This window comes from Moschus berezovskii, chromosome 3 (genome assembly GCF_049115385.1).
Source record: "Moschus berezovskii isolate FMDL1 chromosome 3, NW_MosBer_1.0, whole genome shotgun sequence".
NCBI classification, from domain to species: domain Eukaryota; kingdom Metazoa; phylum Chordata; class Mammalia; order Artiodactyla; family Moschidae; genus Moschus; species Moschus berezovskii.
The window spans coordinates 53,235,354-53,256,261 of NC_142462.1; the positions used below are offsets into that span (position 1 = coordinate 53,235,354).

General features: G+C 37.6%; 1 protein-coding gene across 2 annotated transcripts in view; it reads right to left on the reverse strand.

Moving 5' to 3' along the window:
* Positions 1–1,045: 1,045 nt before the first annotated feature.
* Positions 1,046–20,908, reverse strand: part of ORC5 (origin recognition complex subunit 5) — an 82,330-nt gene continuing 62,467 nt past the window's right edge. For both annotated transcript variants that reach the window (XM_088834188.1, XM_055420725.2), the window contains 2 exons: positions 14,390–14,502; positions 1,046–4,058 (listed from right to left, as the gene is read on the reverse strand). In XM_088834188.1, the coding sequence (XP_088690314.1) occupies positions 4,013–4,058; positions 14,390–14,502 (159 nt within the window). In that variant the 3' untranslated portion in view covers positions 1,046–4,012. The remainder of the gene's footprint in view (positions 4,059–14,389; positions 14,503–20,908) is intronic.

The window sequence follows — 20,908 nt, forward strand, 5'->3', positions numbered from 1 at the left end:
CAACATGCAGTTAAATGAATGAATTGATTATAATTTTCTCTGCTCTACCAAATTTCTACTTCTCAAACTGTGCTTCATGAATGTGTCACTGCTAGAAAATGAACACTAACTGTGCATTCAGGGCATTTAAAAGCCAATTTGAGTGAAATGTTGATATCTTGATAGGAAGGATTTGAGCTCTAAGAAATCTAAGCATTTTTGAAAGCAAATTGTGTCATCAGACTGAAATTACATGCAAAATTATCTAAACTATTTTACATATGATAGACAGTCACACTTTGTAGGAGATGAAGCTTTCAAAATGTAGGGGATGAAGTTGAACAATATCAACCTCCAGTTAATTACCTCTAATCCAAGTCTCTGCTCATGGAAACAGGCATAAGATGCAACTATGGTACCCAGCAGTGTGAGACTTCAGGTAAAAGTGGAGGATGCTATTACAGTCCTGATCATGTACATGGAGCAGAGGACGCATTTCATCTGCTATTTTAGAGACTGAGTATTTAATGTGGTAAGATGCATTATTCCTGGATTTGGTCCATTACTTTTTTTTGCATAGCACAAGCAGAGTAGAGCATACCTTGGAGGAACAAAGCAGACTTCTTATGCTGAGCTTTCCTTGCTCCAGACCACCTTAATTACATTAAACAGCTGCTGGTTAACTAAATCCCTCGGAAGGATACCACTAATTGTTCAGCCATCACACCTTGAGGGCAAACAATGTAACTCCTCAATCACCCACTCTCTGATTTGCTCATTCTCAGTTCAGCTTTTGACTATTCAACAAGATCCTGAAAAATAAGTAATGAAACCTGCGTATGAATTAGAATCCTTCAATTTCAAAAGTAAAAATCCAAGGTATTGTGTCCATTTGAATAATTAAAAATTTTTTAACAAGAAGTTTCCTAGATATGATTAGGTGAGTGCCTCTTCTCTACTGAGTTGGGATGTTATTGCATTCCATCACCAACCTCCTATCTAGGCCACAAATATTTCAGGACAATGACAATAGGTAACATTTATTGAGCAATTATGGTGTGCCAGTTACCTTACTTAGATCAGGATTTCTCAATCTTGGCACTACTGAAATTTGGATCAGATAATTCTGATGTGGGCCTTTGGGATGGTCGTTGTGACCTTTGTTAGGCAAAGATTTTTTTACAATACCAAAACTGTATTTCATACAAAAAAAGTGATAAATCAGACTTCATAAATACTAAAACCTTCTTTCTACAAAAGACACTGTTAAAAGAATAAAAATGCAAGTTACAGACTAGGAGCAAATAACTGCAAATCACATAGCTGATAAAAGACTTTTATCTAGAAGATATAAAGAACTCTAAAAACTCAAAAGCAAAAATAAACCAAATAATCAAATTAAAATGAGCAAAGGACCTGAACATTTTTTCAAAGAGGACATACAAACAGCCAAACAATACATGAAAAGGTGCTCAACATCACTAATCATCAGGGAAATACAAATCAAATCCACAATCAGATATCACCTCACATCTGTTAGCATGGCTATTATCAAAAAAGACAAGAATGTCAGTGCATGCTGTTCTCTGTTTCCAGGAGCACCCCAGGTCTCTACCCAGCCCCACCACACACCCAACTGTCCCGTCAAAAATGTCTCCAGAAACCACTAAATATTCTCTGGCAGACAAAACTCCCTCCAGTTGAGATCTACCACCTTAGATATATCAACTTAGCTACAACTCCACGAGAGAAGCTGTAGGTGTACCTCACTGAGGCACAGAGAGGTTCAGTAATCAGCCTAACGTCACACAGCTCCTAGAGACACAGCTGGTGTTTGATCCCAGAGCCCCAGCTCTTAACTGCTGCCCTACAGACTTGACACCTTTTTGACTTTTTAGGCCTTAATGAAAAGAGGCTTGTTGGATCAGGATCCCTTCCAGAATTACTGAAAAAGAACTGCTTCGGCAATCAAGACAGATTTAGGGATTGAAACTGACTGGGAAGTAAGAAGGGGAGTAAGGTTTCCCCCTAACCATATATATCTGAGTCTCAGTAATGGAAAGAAGACATTTTTAAAATGGGGGTAACCACTGTATAAACAATCTGAAATCCCACAGCTTGGTAACTTCATTTTTCTACTTCCTAAATCATTTTTAGATTTAGGTAGAAAAGATGCTGAGAATAATTTAAGCACGTCCTCTCTTAAGTATCTGGCCCACCAGCCAGCATAATTCTCATCATTAGATTCTCCCCTTTAATTGGAGATTTATATCTTCCAATTAGAAAATTTATCTGCAGGTGACCCTTGTTAAAATGCTAATATCCATATTAAGCTCTGTTAGTCTTTGTTTAAATAAATTAATCAAATTAGTGAGTCATTTAGCAAGCCATTAGGAAGTAAATTACAAAACATAAAAGTTTTGATGGCCCAGTCAGAGGCAGGGAAAATCTGGTTACAAGGTGTTTTGAAGGGAAGCCACACACATAGGGCTGGTAGCACAGTGTCGGGCAGTGCAAGATAAGCAAGTGCTGGGCAGGGGACAGGTGGCCTGTAGTGAGGAGGCATAGAGTCACATATAGGAACCCTTGCCTCCTTTTTGTCTTCCCCAGTTCCCTATTTGACAAACTCTTCCCCCCTCAAATTGCAGTTTTTCCCCTCAAAATGCACACTGATCCCAGGCTATCCAAGAAGGCTGCACAGTAGACCTGCCACTTGATAGCAAACTATAAAGGGGATGAAAATTCCCTCAAGTGGCATTGCTCTTCCTTGAATCAGCTACTCAAATGTCTTCTACTTGAATGATGCACAGATTTCTAAGTGCATTTGCAATGTATTTGTAATGCACATGGTTTTTTTCCTGGCCCTGGCTTCTCCAAATATCTTGTAGAACACAAAATTTCACCATCTTCTGTGGGACAAGAGACAGATGGCAAGGGTGCTCCTTGCTATCTTGTATCTTATGTAGGGAGACAAAGAATAATTTCATTCCTTCTCCCCACTCAGTACCTCTAAATAGACGCAAGTAGACAATTCCTTGTTTTCTTTGATCCAGAAAGTGTCAGTCACTACATTAATAGGCTTCCTATTCCTATTTGGAGGTGACTACTGTGAGAATTTTTTTTTTTTTTCCAAAAAAAGAAGGAAAGTATAAAATGCAACTGAAATTTAAACTAGGCTCTGTAATTAAGCACTTTAAATCTGTTCAAAATAATTTTCAAGCATTTAAATGCTAACAGAAAACTTCAAAGGTAGGTAAGAAAATCAGACCCCAGGTTCATAACTGATGTAACAGGAAAATTTTATTGTGGAACTATTAAAGGCGAATGATTAAAAAAAGGAAAGAAAACCATCATGCAGATTAAAAAGCTATGTTGAGTAGTTTATTGTCAGAGTGACCAGATAAATCTCACCTAAGTATACTGCAGTTATCAAGGAGGCTTAGAGGTGGAAAGCTGCCCTATCTGATCAAACTACCCTGCCTTTTGAGGAATTCAGGGTGAAAGATAAACACATATAAACTTGGATCTTAAAATAACAAAAAACTTCTACTTATCATATTTTGCAACTATGATCTTTTAAAGTGGTGGTCTTAGGAAAATCTGCTTTGGCAAGCAACTGCAGAGTCTCCTGTGGAGAGGAAGTGAAAAGACTGGGCTTATATACAAGGGCTGCTGGCACATTCAAAGCGCAGGGGATAGTTCACAGAGCAAAATGCAGTCCTAAGTAAATGGGTTTCAGGCAATTTCAGTGTTAAGATAACATCATTAAGAATAGAACAGATTGTGCTCAGACCCTGCTGTTTATAATTAACACGTTCTTTCCAAATACTCCAGGGTCCCTGGTAAATAGTCTTCTGCTCACATTCACCCAGACCAATCAGAGTATTTTCATCAGATTCCATGCTGGGCCAGCACCTGTCTGGACAAATCCAATGGAGCCAAAGAACTCCTCTCCCAGGCCAGCTGAGTAGTTGGATGAACACAGTTTGGCTTAGTCATTGTCACAGTGTCCATATGGCTTTGAAGCTTGTTTTCACAAGAAATCATACAAGTATTTTATTATGTCAAAGTTCACCGTCCTATAAACAAAAACAGATAGTATGTTAGCATCCTCACCCCCTAGACTGCTCAGCTTTGTATGTATGATTCTGAGAAGCACATGCCAAATAATTCACAACTAATACTATACAACGCTATGATACTGTCAAAAGCATCATGACAGAATTAACATTGTTTTTTAATGTCACTAGGAACAGAGTTTCTTTAAAAAGTTTCCCTCCCATGAATAAAGTTTGCTTTTCTAACAAAAGTAAATGAAGTCAGAACTATCCAACATTCATATATTTCAATTATAGCACAGCAAGTTTGGATTTCATTTGAAAGCTATTTGCTTTTTGTCTAATAACCAGAATAAAGCAATTACAAATGCAGCAGTATTTAAATCTTCTTTGCTTTTGAACATTGTTTATCTCCCCAAACACCTGTTTTATCATTACATAATGCATAGCTCATCTGTCCTCATTTGTGGTTTTCATTCTTTTCAGTCTTTTTACACTGGCTGACCTGTGTGTGTATTGTAACTAAATCTGTATGATCCAAGAATACGATACAACAAACAGACGATATGAATGTATATTTTTGTACTCTGACGGCAGGCAGAATAAAATAGCAGAAGACAGAGACATATAATTATTTTCCTTTCTCTAAATTCATTCTTCACTATAGATATTCAGACTTGGAGGTTTATTATTTGAATAAACGGTCAAAATAATTAGATATAATCATCTAGCAATAAGTATAAAATTAAAGCCTTAAAGTATTCAATTCTGCAAAAATAATCATCCATATGAGAACAGCCTTTTAAGGATTCACTAATTGCATGCTCTTATTTATTAAACCATCATTAATTGGTGTTTTTGTCTATCATTTTGTAATACACTCTCCAAAAAAGTTTCTAAGCAAATGACTGATGTATCAAATTTTTTAAAAAATCAGGAATAGGGAACTATAGATACTACTTATGCAAAAACATTTAAAAATAGCTCAAATGAGATGCTATGGCTTTGCAGCACTTAATGATGGAATGAAGAGTACTTTAATTGTTTCACTACAACAGTGCCTCTCTGAAGAACACCAAAACTTTCCAAATTGCATAAAAACATTGCCAAAACAATCCTGTTATCACTGGGGGTACTAAAACAACTAAAAATACTTACTAAAAAAAAAAAAAAAAAGAAACCACTTATCTTAGGCATAATGTCACAAAAGATATGGTTATTATATCATAAAGCTCTTATGTGTTAGTGGTGTTATTTGCTCAGTCGTATCCAACTCTTTGCGACCCCAGAGACTGTAGCCTGCCAGGCTGCCCTGTCCATGGCATTCTCCAGGCAAGAATATTGGAGTGTGTTGTCATTTTCTTCTCCAGGGGATCTGCCCGACCCAGGGACTGAACCTGGGTCAGTGCAGGCAGATTCTTTACTGACTGAGTCACCAGGGAAGCCCATTACAGAACTCCCCAAATTTACTAGTAACAATGTACCACTAAAAATTACCTTTTAAAAACATGAAAAGATTTTTCATGATTGGTTGAAAACATCTTTTTTAGAGGGTCTTAGAAGACAAAAGACACAGTAGGCTATTTTTAACCATAGGCAAAAAGGACAGTTGGATTTGTACATCTCTCCAGGCACATTTCCCTACAATGACTTTGGGTCCTAAGGTTATAAACCTAAAGTGACAAATTGCACTTAATGTTAAGTTTTATTGTCTTTTGGATTTATTAATTTTTTTCCCTACTGAATAGAAAAGAAAAAGTTTAAAGAAGCTATGGTTAAAACAAAGTTGCAACACTATGGGACTAGAAGGCATTACTTGATAGGACTATTGCAAAGCCAAGAAAATGATCCATATGAAGCTATAACTACAATAGTATGAGAGGTAAGGAGAACAGAGAATTGCAACTATGCTGTGATAGCTAAAGAGAAATGTTTGTATAACAGACTAGTACTAGAATTTAAACAAACGAAAATACTGTGATTTGTTAGTGGCAGAACTCCATCTTATCTAATAATCCATTTGTTTAACACTGCAGCATAATTTGTGCAATAAATTTTTCTTTATAGAACGATTGGACTGATTTAAAAACACTAAGCATTTGTAAAAGGTTCATGACTTTCTATTTCTCTGCTTTGCCACTGGGAAGTACTCAAACAAATTGAATCATACAGTTAAAGATTTTGGACTTAAAAAAAAAACTAAATTAATTGGGAATTGACTATGTAAGATCATCCCTCTAAGAAACATTTACTCCCAAGATGATAACTACCTTTTCCTATCATCCCTCCATCCTCCAATATAAACAGGTAACTTACCAACTGATTCCCACATGTTTCATATTAAGACAGCAGCATTTTATAAAGTAACTGCAAGGGCAACATTAAAACTGGACACACATTACAAAGATAGTTTTTAAATACTACAGAAGATTCTCTCTCACTGAACACAAATGAATTATTTTCTAAAGTAAGCATCTAGAAAGAAATAGATAAACAAAAATAGTGTTGTGGCACTCTGCCTAGCAGTAATTCTTAAATCAGAATTTAGACTACTTATAAAAGGAGAAAAGGAAAGATATAAGCATCTCAATGCAGAGTTCCAAAGAATAGCAAGGAGAGATAAGAAAGCCTTCCTCAGTGATCAATGCAAAGAAATAGAGGAAAACAACAGAATAGGAAAAACAAGAGAGCTCTTCAAGAAAATTAGAGATTCCAAGGGAACATTTCATGCAAAGATGGGCTCGATAAAGGACAGAAATGGTATGGACCTAACAGAAGCAGAAGATATTAAAAAGAGGTGGCAGGAATACACAGAAGAACTGTACAAAAAAGATCTTCACGACCAAGATAGTCACGATAACGTGATCACTGACCTAGAGCCAGACATCTTGGAATGTGAAGTCAAGTGGGCCTTAGAAAGCATCACTACGAACAAAGCTAGTGGAGGTGATGGAATTCCAGTTGAGCTATTTCAAGTCTTGAAAGATGATGCTGTGAAAGTGCTGCACTCAATATGCCAGCAGATTTGGAAAACTCAGCGCTGGCCACAGGACTGGAAGAGGTCAGTCTTCATTCCAATCCCAAAGAAAGGCAATGCCAAAGAATGCTCAAACTACCGCACAATTGCACTCATCTCACACGCTAGTAAAGTCATGCTCAAAATTCTCCAAGCCAGGCTTCAGCAGTATATAAACCGTGAACTCCCAGATGTTCAAGCAGGTTTTAGAAAAGGCAGAGGCACCAGAGATCAAATTGCCAACATCCGCTGGATCATGGAGAAAGCAAGAGAGTTTCAGAAAAACATCTATTTCTGCTTTATTGACTATGCCAAAGCCTTTGACTGTGTGGATCACAATAAACTGTGGAACATTCTGAAAGAGATGGGAATCCCAGACCACCTGACCTGCCTCTTGAGAAACCTGTATGCAGGTCAGGAAGCAACAGTTAGAACTGGACATGGAACAACAGACTGGTTCCAAATAGGAAAAGGTGTACGTCAGGGTTGTATATTGTCACCTTGCTTATTTAACTTATATGCAGAGTACATCATGAGGAACGCTGGGCTGGAAGAAGCACAAGCTGGAATCAAGATTGCTGGGAGAAATATGAATAACCTCAGATATGCAGATGACACTACCCTTATGGCAGAAAGTGAAGAGGAACTCAAAAGCCTCTTGATGAAAGTGAAAGAGGAGAGTGAAAAGGTTGGCTTGAAGCTCAACATTCAGAAAACAAAGATCATGGCATCTGGTCCCATCACTTCATGGGAAATAGATGGAAAAACAGTGGAAACAGTGTCAGACTTTCTTTTTTTGGGCTCCAAAATCACTGCAGATGCTGACTGCAGCCATGAAATTAAAAGACGCTTGCTCCTTGGAAGGAAAGTTATGACCAACCTTGATAGTATATTAAAAAGCAGAGACATTACTTTGCCAACCAAGGTCCGTCTAGTCAAGGCAATGGTTTTTCCCGTGGTCATGTATGGATGTGAGAGTTGGACTGTGAAGAAGGCTGACCGCCGAAGAATCGATGCTTTTGAACTGTGGTGTTGGAGAAGACTCTTGAGAGTCCCTTATACTGCAAGGAGATCCAACCAGTCCATTCTAGAGGAGATCAATCCTGGATGTTCACTGGAGGGACTGATGCTAAAGCTGAAACTCCAATACTTTGGCCACCTCATGCGACGAGTTGACTCACTGGAAAAGACTCTGATGCTGGGAAAGGTTGGGGGCGGGAGGAGAAGGGGACGACCGAGAATGAGATGGCTGGATGGCATCACCAACTCTGTGGACATGAGTTTGAGTGAACTCCGGGAGTTGGTGATGGACAGGGAGGCCTGGCGTGCTGTGATTCATGGGGTCACGGAGAGTCGGACACGACTGAGCGACTGAACTGAACTGAACTGATAAGTTAATTACATGGCATATATCTAAGGAATTTGATTATCTAAAGATAATTTTGCCTTTATCCTTTTATTTCATGTTGTTGATGCTTTCACCACATTGACATACTTTTTTCTCTTGGGGTACTATTTTATTTCCTTTTACTTATGTAGGCAGTTTGAATTTTTCCTTCTTAGTTTGGTTTTTCAGAGAACTGGCAATCACACAACTTTAAGTTACAATATTAAGTTATTTTGCAGTGTCTTCCTAGACTGGAGAGGGAAAAAATCAGAAACTTCAACTATTGTTAACATTAAGAACAATTCAGGTACAGTATTTATTAAGCATGTGTTCATCGGTGTTCTTCCACACTCTACCTCCATGTTCGGTGCTCCTTTCTAGAACCAGTCCCCTACTGTTTCTGTATCCAAATCTTTCACAGTTCCTTGGCCAAGAAGGTTCTTTATGTCCTCTACCTCTTCCTTGAATGGTTTTCTTTTCTCAACCAGGCTTAACTGAAAGTTGGCTCCCACTGAGGGATCAAGTCTCCTCTTTAGCTCTTTCCAATGAGGTTAGACTCTACTATAGCCCAGGCAGTTCTGTCATGAGGCTGCTGTCCGTGTGCAAAAGGCTCTGCTCCTGTGAGACTCAAACCATTCCACTAACCACCCCTTATCCTCCTGTCACCACCTCTTAGTGAATAATGCAGCATCCAATTCAGTTTCCTCTCTATTCCAAGATCTGCCTCAGCTTTAGTGACTTCATTGCACTTGTCCCTTTTACCTCAAATGACCTTTTCTACTCTCATGATCACACTCAGAAATGTTCTAAAAAACATAAATTCAGACATTCCACCCTGATCCCAATCTCCTTTAAGTGACCTGGAACACCTGGAAACAATGAGTTTACAAACCTCTCTTCACCTTTTCCTCATCTTCAAGTAATTACTGAGTATTAAGTGCCAGGCACTGAACTATTAGCCCTCCACATGCTTTACTTCCTTTCTTCCCTTCTTAGCTTAGACTCAATGGTTTGTCACCTTAAGCATTCATTTGCTAGCATCCACTGAATTCAGCTGGCAAAACCCCAATCCTATGTGATTTCGATTACACCCTTTTGCTGTCCCAGTACCCAGCACATGGAATGCTGCTGGAGAAGATCACAAGTTTCACAGATTGGTGCCACTGTAAATTCAAGGTCAGGAACCTCAACTGGGCCCTCAACACTCTCAGCAAGTTGCTTTCATTGTTAGCACTTTCTTCCATTCCCCATGGCAGGTATTTCAAATATCCATATTTTTCTCCAACTGTTGTACTTCTGTCCTTAAGTCTCTTGCCTCTACCTTTACACATAAAATAGAAGGCCTCAGATCAGAGCTCCTTCAACTTCTTGCCAACAGATCTCTAAATTCAGTTCCACATGAAACCACCTTTTCCTCTTGTATAATGAAAAAAGAGTCCCCTCTCTCATTTAGGGCTATTTCTTCAACTCATGTTTCTAAATCCCATGTTATATATCTTTTCAAGGACTTTAAATTAGTTACCTCTCTTTTGTATCATTAACTCTTCTTCCCTACAAGTTCTTTCCTATCAGCATTTAAATATGCTCATATCTTTAAAAATAAGCTACTCATGCCCCCACAACCTGTTTAGTTGGTAACAATGTTCTATTCCTCTTTATAGCAAAAACAGTCTAGAAAATAGGTACATGAGGGCAGGATACAGATCTGTTATACATCTTCCTACTTCCCCAAAGCCTAGTATAGTGATTATAATGAACATCACAATAAATCTTAAGTGAATAAAAAGCATTCTCTCCATGTGCGGCATCAACTTACTCACAAATACCACTTAATGCACTATATCCTAACTTGTACCCCACTATATCCCTGAAAGTGTTCTTAAAGTCACAAATGACAGCTTGACCATTAGATAGACTGCCTGATTTCTTGGTAGTAACCAACAATTTTGACCATTATTCCCTTGCCTTAGGTTTTTCTACCTTTCTTGGATATACAACTCTTTGTATTACTGTTTTAACCACTTAAGTTTGTGTCATGAGTATTTTCCTGTGTTTTTAATCCTTTAAAATTACAATTTTAAGTAACCTCACAATTTTAAAAATTATTTATTTTTAATTGGAGAATAATTGCTTTACAATGTTATGTTGGTTTCTGCCATATATTATCATGAATCAGCTATAGGTATACACATGTCCCCTTCCTCCTGAACTTCTCTTCTACCTCCCACTCCATCCCACCCTTCTAGGTTGTCACAGAGCACTGGACTTGAACTCCCTGTGTCATATAGGAAATTTCCGCCAGCTATCTAATTTTACACATGGTAATGATATGTTTCAGTGCTACTCTCAATTCTTCCCACCCTCTGAGAAGGTTTGAGTAAGTTAGTGATTGACACAGTCTGCTTTGCTCTTCATGGGTTTATACTGTAGGAAGAAAAACGAGTTCTAATTATTGAATGAATTATTTAAATAAAATAATGGTAAGTCTCAGAAGATAAGGGGACCTGGATAAACTAACTGTGAATAGTGTGTGGGAATGGGGTGGAGGGCGTGGACGATGGGAGGTCATAGTATGCCTGAGGATAGTTTCTTCAAGAAATATGCATTTAAACTGAAATCTAAAGGTTATGTAGCAATTAGCTGGACAGAGCAGGATTTGGAAAGTATTGCATATGCAATGAATGGTGAATATGAAGAACTGAAAAAAAAACCCAAAGTGGTCAAAGTGTAAATACCTACAGGAGAAGATGTGTGTGATAGGTATGGCTGGGCACAAAGGCAGAGGCCAAGTCACTGGGGTCTTGAAAGTTATTTTAAACATTTTGGTTTTTTATCCTAAGAGTTACAGGAAATTATTGAAGAAAACTACCGCACAATTGCACTTATCTCACACGCTAGTAAAGTCATGCTCAAAATTCTCCAAGCCAGGCTTCAGCAGTATGTAAACCGTGAACTCCCAGATGTTCAAGCAGGTTTTAGAAAAGGCAGAGGCACCAGAGATCAAATTGCCAACATCCGCTGGATCATGGAGAAAGCAAGAGAGTTTCAGAAAAACATCTATTTCTGCTTCATTGACTATGCCAAAGCCTTTGACTGTGTGGATCACAATAAACTGTGGAACATTCTGAAAGAGATGGGAATCCCAGACCACCTGACCTGCCTCTTGAGAAACCTGTATGCAGGTCAGGAAGCAACTGTTAGAACTGGACATGGAACAACAGACTGGTTCCAAATAGGAAAAGGTGTACGTCAAGGTTGTATATTGTCACCTTGCTTATTTAACTTATATGCAGAGTACATCATGAGGAACGCTGGGCTGGAAGAAGCACAAGCTGGAATCAAGATTGCTGGGAGAAATATGAATAACCTCAGATATGCAGATGACACTACCCTTATGGCAGAAAGTGAAGAGGAACTCAAAAGCCTCTTGATGAAAGTGAAAGAGGAGAGTGAAAAGGTTGGCTTGAAGCTCAACATTCAGAAAACAAAGATCATGGCATCTGGTCCCATCACTTCATGGGAAATAGATGGAAAAACAGTGGAAACAGTGTCAGACTTTCTTTTTTTGGGCTCCAAAATTACTGCAGATGCTGATTGCAGCCATGAAATTAAAAGACGCTTACTCCTTGGAAGGAAAGTTATGACCAACCTTGATAGTATATTAAAAAGCAGAGACATTACTTTCCCAACCAAGGTCCGTCTAGTCAAGGCAATGGTTTTTCCCGTGGTCATGTACAGATGTGAGAGTTGGACTGTGAAGAAAGCTGATCGCCGAAGAATTGATGCTTTTGAACTGTGGTGTTGGAGAAGACTCTTGAGAGTCCCTTATACTGCAAGGAGATCCAACCAGTCCATTCTAGAGGAGATCAATCCTGGATGTTCATTGGAGCGACTGATGCTAAAGCTGAAGCTGCAATACTTTGGCCACCTCATGCGACGAGTTGACTCACTGGAAAAGACTCTGATGCTGGGAAAGGTTGGGGGCGGGAGGAGAAGGGGACGACCGAGAATGAGATGGCTGGATGGCATCACCGACTCTGTGGACATGAGTTTGAGTGAACTCCGGGAGTTGGTGATGGACAGGGAGGCCTGGCGTGCTGTGATTCATGGGGTCGCGGAGAGTCGGACACGACTGAGCGACTGAAATGAACTGAACTAAACTGAACTGAAGTAGAAGGGTGACATTAAATTTTTACTAGATCACTCTGGCAATAGCGTGGACAACAATTATAAGAGAATAGGAGCAGACAGAAAACCAGTTAGAAGATTACCAGAGAAGAGATAACAGTGGCTTGGTCTAGAGCATTAATGGTATAATTAAAGGATAAAAGTGAATGAACTGAGGACACAGGAGGGACTTGACAGGCTTAGAAAGGCTAATGCTTGGACACTGGGAGTAGGGGGATGACAAATGTCACTAGTGACTACCAGGTTTTAGGCCTGCGCAACATGACAGACTGAAGTGCAAATCACTGAACCAGGGAACACTGAAAGAAAGCGGCATCATTCCTTTTTTGTTGGCAAGCAGAAGAAGAGGGGGGAATTCCTGAGTTCAGTTTTGGAAATATATTGATACAGGTGGGAAATATCCAAAAGTCAAGAATACTAGAAAAAAGTTCTGGCCTCTAAAAAACTGGGGAGTAAGATTAGTACATAGTTGTTGAAGTCAGGAGTAAAGTAAAAATAGTCTAGGAAAAAAAAATTATGAAAAGAGCCAAGCCTCAAGGAACAACTCAATGTAAAGGTCAAGTGGATAGGACAAGCTGACAAATGAGTTTGAGAAGAAAAAGCCAAGGAATAAAGATGAAAATCACAAGATTGGAATCATGGACTCTAGGAGAAGAGTTTTAGAAGACAGAGAGTGGTCAATCCTATTGGGTGCCACTGAGAATACATAGTCTGAGGGCTGGGAAAGATGCTGGAAAAAGGGAGGAGATGGAATTCAGAGCAGAAGTGGAAGAGCCCATCTGACATAGGAGGAGGAACCCCAATCTACTGGTAAAGGAAAGACAGAAGATGGGCACATACATAGGTCGTGAAAGGAGTTCTTACCTAACAGTTTCGATTTTGTTCTCTGAAGCAGTAACTGCTGAACAAAGTGAATACAGATGTTAGGACTTGTGGTTTGAATACAGTCAAGAATCAGAATCTAGATCGAAAAGAAACCTGTAAACCACATAGTCTACTGTTCAATACATGTGGTGGAATGGCTGGGAGGCTGGTAGAAGACAATCAATTAGAAAGAGGGAAATAGAGCCAGATTGTAAGAGTCTCAAAGAAATTCAAATTTTTGCAAGAAATTGGGGAGAAAATAACTATCTAGAAGTGGCAACAAAAAGAAAAGATAGCACTTAAAGAGCATCCAATCCTGAGGGATAGGAGTTTGAGAAAATAAGAAGCTACTACTAGAGGTAACTGGCAGGCTTCCCAGGTAGCTCAGTGGTAAAGAATTCATCTGCCAATGAAGGAGATATAGATTCAATTCCTGGGTTGGGAAGATCCCCTGGAAAATGAAAAGGCAACCCAGTATTTTTGCCTGGAAAATTCTATGGAGAGAAGAGCCTGGTGGGCTATATAGTCCATGGTGTCACAAAAGTTGGACAGGACTTGGCAACTAAACACAAACACACATACACTAACAAGTTGTCTGTAGTCAACTGCCCATTAAATCCTACCTTGCTACTATAGGACCATTATTCCAGTCTGTCTCAGACTCTCAGGATCTTGATTTTTGCCATATAACATGTTAATTAATTCTCTGAATTTTGTCATTTGTAAATCTGATGAGAGGGTTTGTTCTACAGTGAAATAGTCATTCTTGGCACTTAAATGATCTTCTCTTGCTTAAATGACTAATGACATTACATTAGGAAGAAGATTAATTTTTATATTTAGTATATAATTTACATAATTCAAGACATTTTACATTAACGATTATTCTATGCTCACCGAGCAATAGCTCTGATGAAGTCCAGAGACACTGTGCATTTGTATTTTGGTTCGTCAAGCTGATCATCATGGCCAACCAGGGTTAACAGCTGCAGGGTCACTAAAGAGGTAATCTAAAAATAAGAAAAGTATTTTTATGAGAAAATGGTTTAACCAGATTGCATGATGTCCTTGTTTCTTAAACATTTTATAGTTACTTTGATAACAATATATAACAGAATTCACAAGAGCATCTGAAAAGAATATGACTACTTTGAAATTTGTATACACAAATTTGTACATATGCTTAACGTCCTAGTTAATCAAACTAATGATCAACCTTTAAGGACTCCACTAGAGATAAATTTATTTCAACTAACAACACACATATGACTGCTAACCTTTAAAAACCATAAACAAAGGACATTCCTTCTCTCCATAAAAATTTTATGAACTTTCTATCCAAATACCTCAGAATATCAAATCTGCACTCCCTTGAGAATCGAGCAGTTAAAATGTGAAAGTGGGCCTTTTTCAGAGTTGAGTAGCTGGTTAGATGAGAAATACATCCTTCAGATCTAGACTTAGTCTTGCTTTTAAACTGATCCTCAAATAGGCAGTCAGGAAAACAGAAGGGAGATCAACAATGGCAAAAGTGTATTTTGACAAGTCAAAAATCAAAATCCAAAATAATTTCACATGTATAACACTGACAGAAGTATTAAGTGCTCTGAAATCCAAGAAACAAAGCTGACCCAAGAGCTGGAATTCTTTGAGTAGCCCATTTTCTTTTCCCAATTTTTTTTCCCCCTCATCTTCTGAAGGCCAACAGAAAAAGAAGCCAGCAATGGCAAGAAGGAAGATCAGGAGACTTGGTGATCTGTAACTGCTGGTGACAGTATCTTTAATACTTAATTATATGCCTTAGGAATAATAAAAAAAAATGTTCACTAATCTGTAATCAATACCTTGAGATGCAGTAAACATCCTGAATGATAAAAACAATAACAGCAGTAGTGATTTGCTTGGTACCAAGTACTCTATACACAGCATCTCATTTATGCCTCATGACCCTCCAAGGTGGATGCTATTACACTCATTTTATAAGTGATTCTGAGAGATGTTAAATAACTTTCCTCAGACCCCAGAACTGACAGGTGGCTTAGTAAGAATTCAAACCTAGAGTTCATGCTCACTCTATTATACTACACAGACTCTACTATTACAATTTAAAAGGGGGAACTGTTATGCAGTGTTCAGTCAGCTGTCAATATTAACAATTTTTAAAAACCAACAGGTGGGTAGATACCACAGTATTTTATATAAAGACTATATTTAGCAAATACAAAGCATTTTTTCAATTAAAACTTACAAGTTTTATATTTTCTTAACTTTAGACAGTTCTCATATAAACAATATGCAGAGGGATTTTTTTATAGGCCAGTCTAACAACCTTTACCTTTTGGGTGGAATATATACTTTATTTCCTTTCACTGCAATGATATTCTAAAATTTTATTTCTACCACTGTGTCAACTTTTCTATTTTTTCTATGTGTCTTTCTCATTCCTTTCTTGCCTTTTACTGAACTGAATTATACTATTTTTTCATTCTACTGGTTTACTCTACTATCCTAGAAATAGTTTTATACTCCAGATTTCACTTTGATTTTTTTCTTTTGGCCCCAAGTTATTTTAGAATTCTTTAATTTCCAACTCATGAAGTTTCTCTAGCATTTTTGACTTTTAAGAGGGGAATATCACAGAAGGCAGTCTGTATACTAGCAATTCTTTGAAATTTGATAAGAAAGCTGGATTCTCCAGAGGGAAAGAAGAGTACACAGGGACATGAAAGCCACTGTGACAAATAATGAAACTAACCACAAGTGGTCACTCTTCCTATTCTGCCGGCCAATTCCCTTCCCTCTTTGTTCCAATAATGTCTTGAGCTGATGGCAAATGAGTATAAACCATGCCCACAAATGAGATCACCAATGACAGGCCAGCAAGGTGGAGTGAGACAAGAGTTTTCTCTCTTACTTCTATACAAGTACTTATAATAGTATCTTCCATTTTTGTCTCTTGGACTGCAAAGCCTAAAATATTTACTATGTAGGCCTCTTACTGGAAAAAGTTTGTCAAACTCTGCACTGAAAAATTGCTAGATTCAGATAATTTAACAATGTAGAAATCAAAATGTTCAGTGACTTATCCAAAGTGATAATGACTATATAATGGCAGAAACTTATCTGATTAGGATTTAGGTCTCCTAACTACAATTCTAAAACTTATGAAAAGAATGACTAAAATGTGATCATAGCTGAGAGAGCTAACTTCTAATAAATTGTAATATAATCTTATCCGAATAAAGAATGTGTTAAGAGAATGAGGATGATCTGTGAAAAAGGGAGTGTTCAAGGGAACAGAAACGTCAGAATGTCTCCAACAACAGGACTAAGGGCTCCCTGACCATTAAATCGGAAACCTGGTATGTACTGTAAGTGTTTGCTCATTGTGGAGGTACAGTTATCCAGTTGTCATTCTATTATGATTTTCTTAGTAGTATTTAAAAGGTACATATGAGTAAAGTTGATGAACAGATAAAAAAATGTTGTTACTCAACGTTTTTATAAAGAGCTCACATTTACCTAGTTTAAGAGTTAAATGAAACAAAAAAATTAAGTTGGTTGTTAAAAATGTATGAAGTAGTATTGTGCCCATTCAGTTCAGTCGCTCAGTCGTGTCCGATTCTTTGCGACCCCATGTGCCCATTAAATGAGGTCATCTATAGGGCAACACAGTGCCTGAAACACAGTATTCAATATGAGCTACTATTTATATTATTACTATCTATTAGCACTTTTCAATCTCAAATTTAACAAACAGGTTTCTTTTCTAATAACCCATTAGTTTACTTAAAACTGTATTTTATTTGAAAACTGTTTCATATATTTCCTATAGCTTTCTGAATTATATGCCATGCTTAACTTATTTAGAAAATAAAAGATAAAACTACTTCAGGTTAAAAACATCTAAGAATCCACTTTGCAATGAAGGGGACACCAGTTCAATCTCTGGTCCAGGAAGATCCCACATGCCACATTGCCGCCAAGCCTGTAAGCTGCAACTACTGAGCCCATGCACAGCAACTACTACAGCCTGTGTGCCCTAGAGCCCAGGCTTTTCAACAAGAGAAGCCACCACAATGAGAAGTCCACGCACCGCAACTAGAGAGGAGCCCCACTTGCCACAACTACGGAAAGCTCCCTGGCAGCAACAAAGACCCAGTGCAGACAAAAATAAATAAATATTTAAAAAATATATCTGTATGAGATTTTATAAATATTCATAACAAACTACTAATTATGAGTAGAGAGAGAGAAGGTGGGGTGAGACAAGAGGAGGGAATGAAAATGTAAAACCTACTAGGAATAAAATAAATAAACTACAAGGATTATTGCACAGCATAAGAAATATAGCCAATTTTTTTGTAATAACTTTAAATGGAGAACAATCTAAAAAAATATAAAATTGCCATGTTGTATACCTGAAACTAACACAACATTATGAATCAGCTATATTTCAACTAAAAAAACTTCTGAACAGATCAAGAAAAGTAATGGGCCACATATATTAACCCCTTTGGAAAAAAAGCTCAATGTGTGAGTTTCACCAGGAAATGAAGTGGATAAAAAAAAGAATTGACAAAAAAACTGCATGAAAAATATAATTAAAAATTATATGGCCTATCAGACCCAGATGTAGGGAAAATTAAGGAATATATTGGTAGTTGTGAAAAAATGATACAGAATGCAAACTAAAGAGGCTAAAAAAAACCAGAAAAGACAAAATGAGAAAATCTAACATATTTCTAATCAAATTTCTGGAAGAAAAAGAGAAAAAAGGGGCAGAAGTAATATCTGAAAAGATAATGGATGAAAATTCATTCAAAAAGATGAAGAACACTATATTATAGAACTGAAGAGCTAAATAAATCCAACAGGGGAAATAAAAAGAAATCAATACCTAGACATGCCACAGTGAAAGTACAGAATATCAAAAATAAAAAGCTCTTAGAAGTAGCTGCTGCTGCTAAGTCACTTCAGTCGTGTCCGACTCTGTGTGACCCCATAGACGGAAGCCCACCAGGCTCCCCCGTCCCTGGGATTCTCCAGGCAAGAACACTGGAGTGGGTTGCCATTTCCTTCTCCAATGTGTGAAAGTGGAAAGTGAAAGTGAAGTCACTCAGTCGTGTCCGACCCTTAGCGACCCCACGGACTGCAGCCTACCAGGCTCCTCCATCCATGGGATTTTCTAGGCAATAGTACTGGAGTGGCTTGCTATTGCCTTCTCCGTAGAAGTAGCTAGAAAAGGAAAAACAAATTATCTTTACAGGACTAGCAACTGAACTGACAACTGTTTTAAGAACAATGATGAAACACATAAAACAGTGGAACTATATTTTTAACATACTGAAGAAAGTAATTGTTAACTCAGAAATGTATGCCCCCCAAAAAACCAATCTCTTAAAACTGGAGATGAAATAAAAAGCACATTTCCACTTGATCTTAGCCAAAAGGCCAAGAAGTGATAAAGGCACATTTCCAAACTAAAAACAACGGTGTGCTATCAAAATATTCCTACTCACTTAAAGAAATTCCTAAAATATACCTCCAGGTGAAAATAAAGGAATACAAGTTGGAAGGTCTGAAATTCAAGACGGAATGAAGAAACTGGTAAATATGATGGTAAATCACTAAATTTTGACTTTGATAAGTATAAATGTTATAATATTTATTGCAACAACTAAGAGGATAGAAGGAAACCTGAATTATAAAAATCTAAAACTAAGGAACAGAAACAAAAGGTAGGTAATTCTAATTACATTAGAAATTATATTAAAAGTTAACTAAATGTTGCAAATAAAAGTCAAAGATTAAGTGACTGAAAAATAAATCCAACTATATACTCTTTAGGAGAAATACAACAAAATGGAAGAATATGGGAAGGTTAACAATTAAAGGACAGAATGAGATACATGAAGCAAACTAAAACAACGGAGGTTTATTAACACAAACAAAAGAGAATTAAAAAGAGATTTAAAGAAGGGCTCACTTAGTAATGACAAAATGCAGTCACAAAGCTCCCATCTCTCACAAGATGAGTGGCGTGAGACCCTTACTATGAAGGGATGAGACACAAAATAGGACGAGCAGTCAAGGAATAATGGGATCTTTAAGGGAAAGTGAGTACTGTTGAAAGTTAAGACAAACTCATTATCCTTTCCAGTTTAGAAACAGGTAGGAATAGGAATAATAATGAGAAAGTAGGTCTCAAATTGTAATAAATGGGAGGCTATACAGAAGAGTTAATATTATCTCCTATGGCAAAATATATTCATTAACTTCATTCCTTTCTATTTTTTTTTACAAGGGATTCATTTGCTAAAGTAGGTTAGTAATAGATATTTGAATCCCTTTTAAAATGTCTTTTAAACCCTTTAACATTTGAAATATTAATTTCCCTTTATTATTAAAATAGGCTTCTTCAGTACTTCTTTTTGCTTTAATATAGAAAACATTACTCACATTTTACTCTCCCACTGGCATGTCCTTATATTATTTCTTATAACTTCTACTTTCTTGTGATTCAAATATTCTCACATATTTAATTCAACTCTAATCCAAATTATAGGCTAAATTTACTCTTCCATTTTTTTATAAACACAAAATCTGTCTTTAGTTGTTAGAATTTCAATAATATTTTCAGGCATCTCACTGTTTCATTACTTTTACTGTATTCAGTTCAGTTCAGTCGCTCAGTCGTGTCCGACTCTTTGCAACCCCATGAATCACAGCATGCCAGGCCTCCCTGTCCATCACCAACTCCTGGAGTTCACTCAAACTCATGTCCATCGAGTCGGTGATGCCATCCAGCCATCTCATTCTCTGTCATCCCCGTCTCCTCCCGCCCCCAATCCCTCCCAGCATCAGTCTTTTCCAGTGAGTCAACTCGTCGCATGAGGTGGCCAAAGTACTGGAGTTTCAGCTTTAGTATCAGTCCTTCCAATGAACACCTAGGATTGATCTCCTTTAGAATGGACTGGTTGGATCTCCTTGTAGTCCAAGGGACTCTCAAGAGTCTTCTCCAGCACCACAGTTCAAAAGCATCAATTCTTTGGTGATCAGCTTTCTTCCCAGTCCAACTCTCACATCCATACATGACCACTGGAAAAACCATAGCTCTGACTAGACGGATGGTTAATTATCAAAGGCAATTACATGGAAACAGATAGTCCCTTGAATCAGTTCTACCAAGATTCCATGGATTCATTAATTACATAAATTGTACAAAGGATACAGTACCACTTTAAGATGTAGCAGTCAAAAGGCATTTCCAAAATATTAGTAAGATGATTGCTCAATTTGGCAGGGGAAGATGGATGGGGCCTGATTTAGGAGATGCTAATACACACAAAAATCTAAACTAAAATGAAACAAATTATAATGTGATTTCTCACATTAAAAAAACCTAATTTCAGA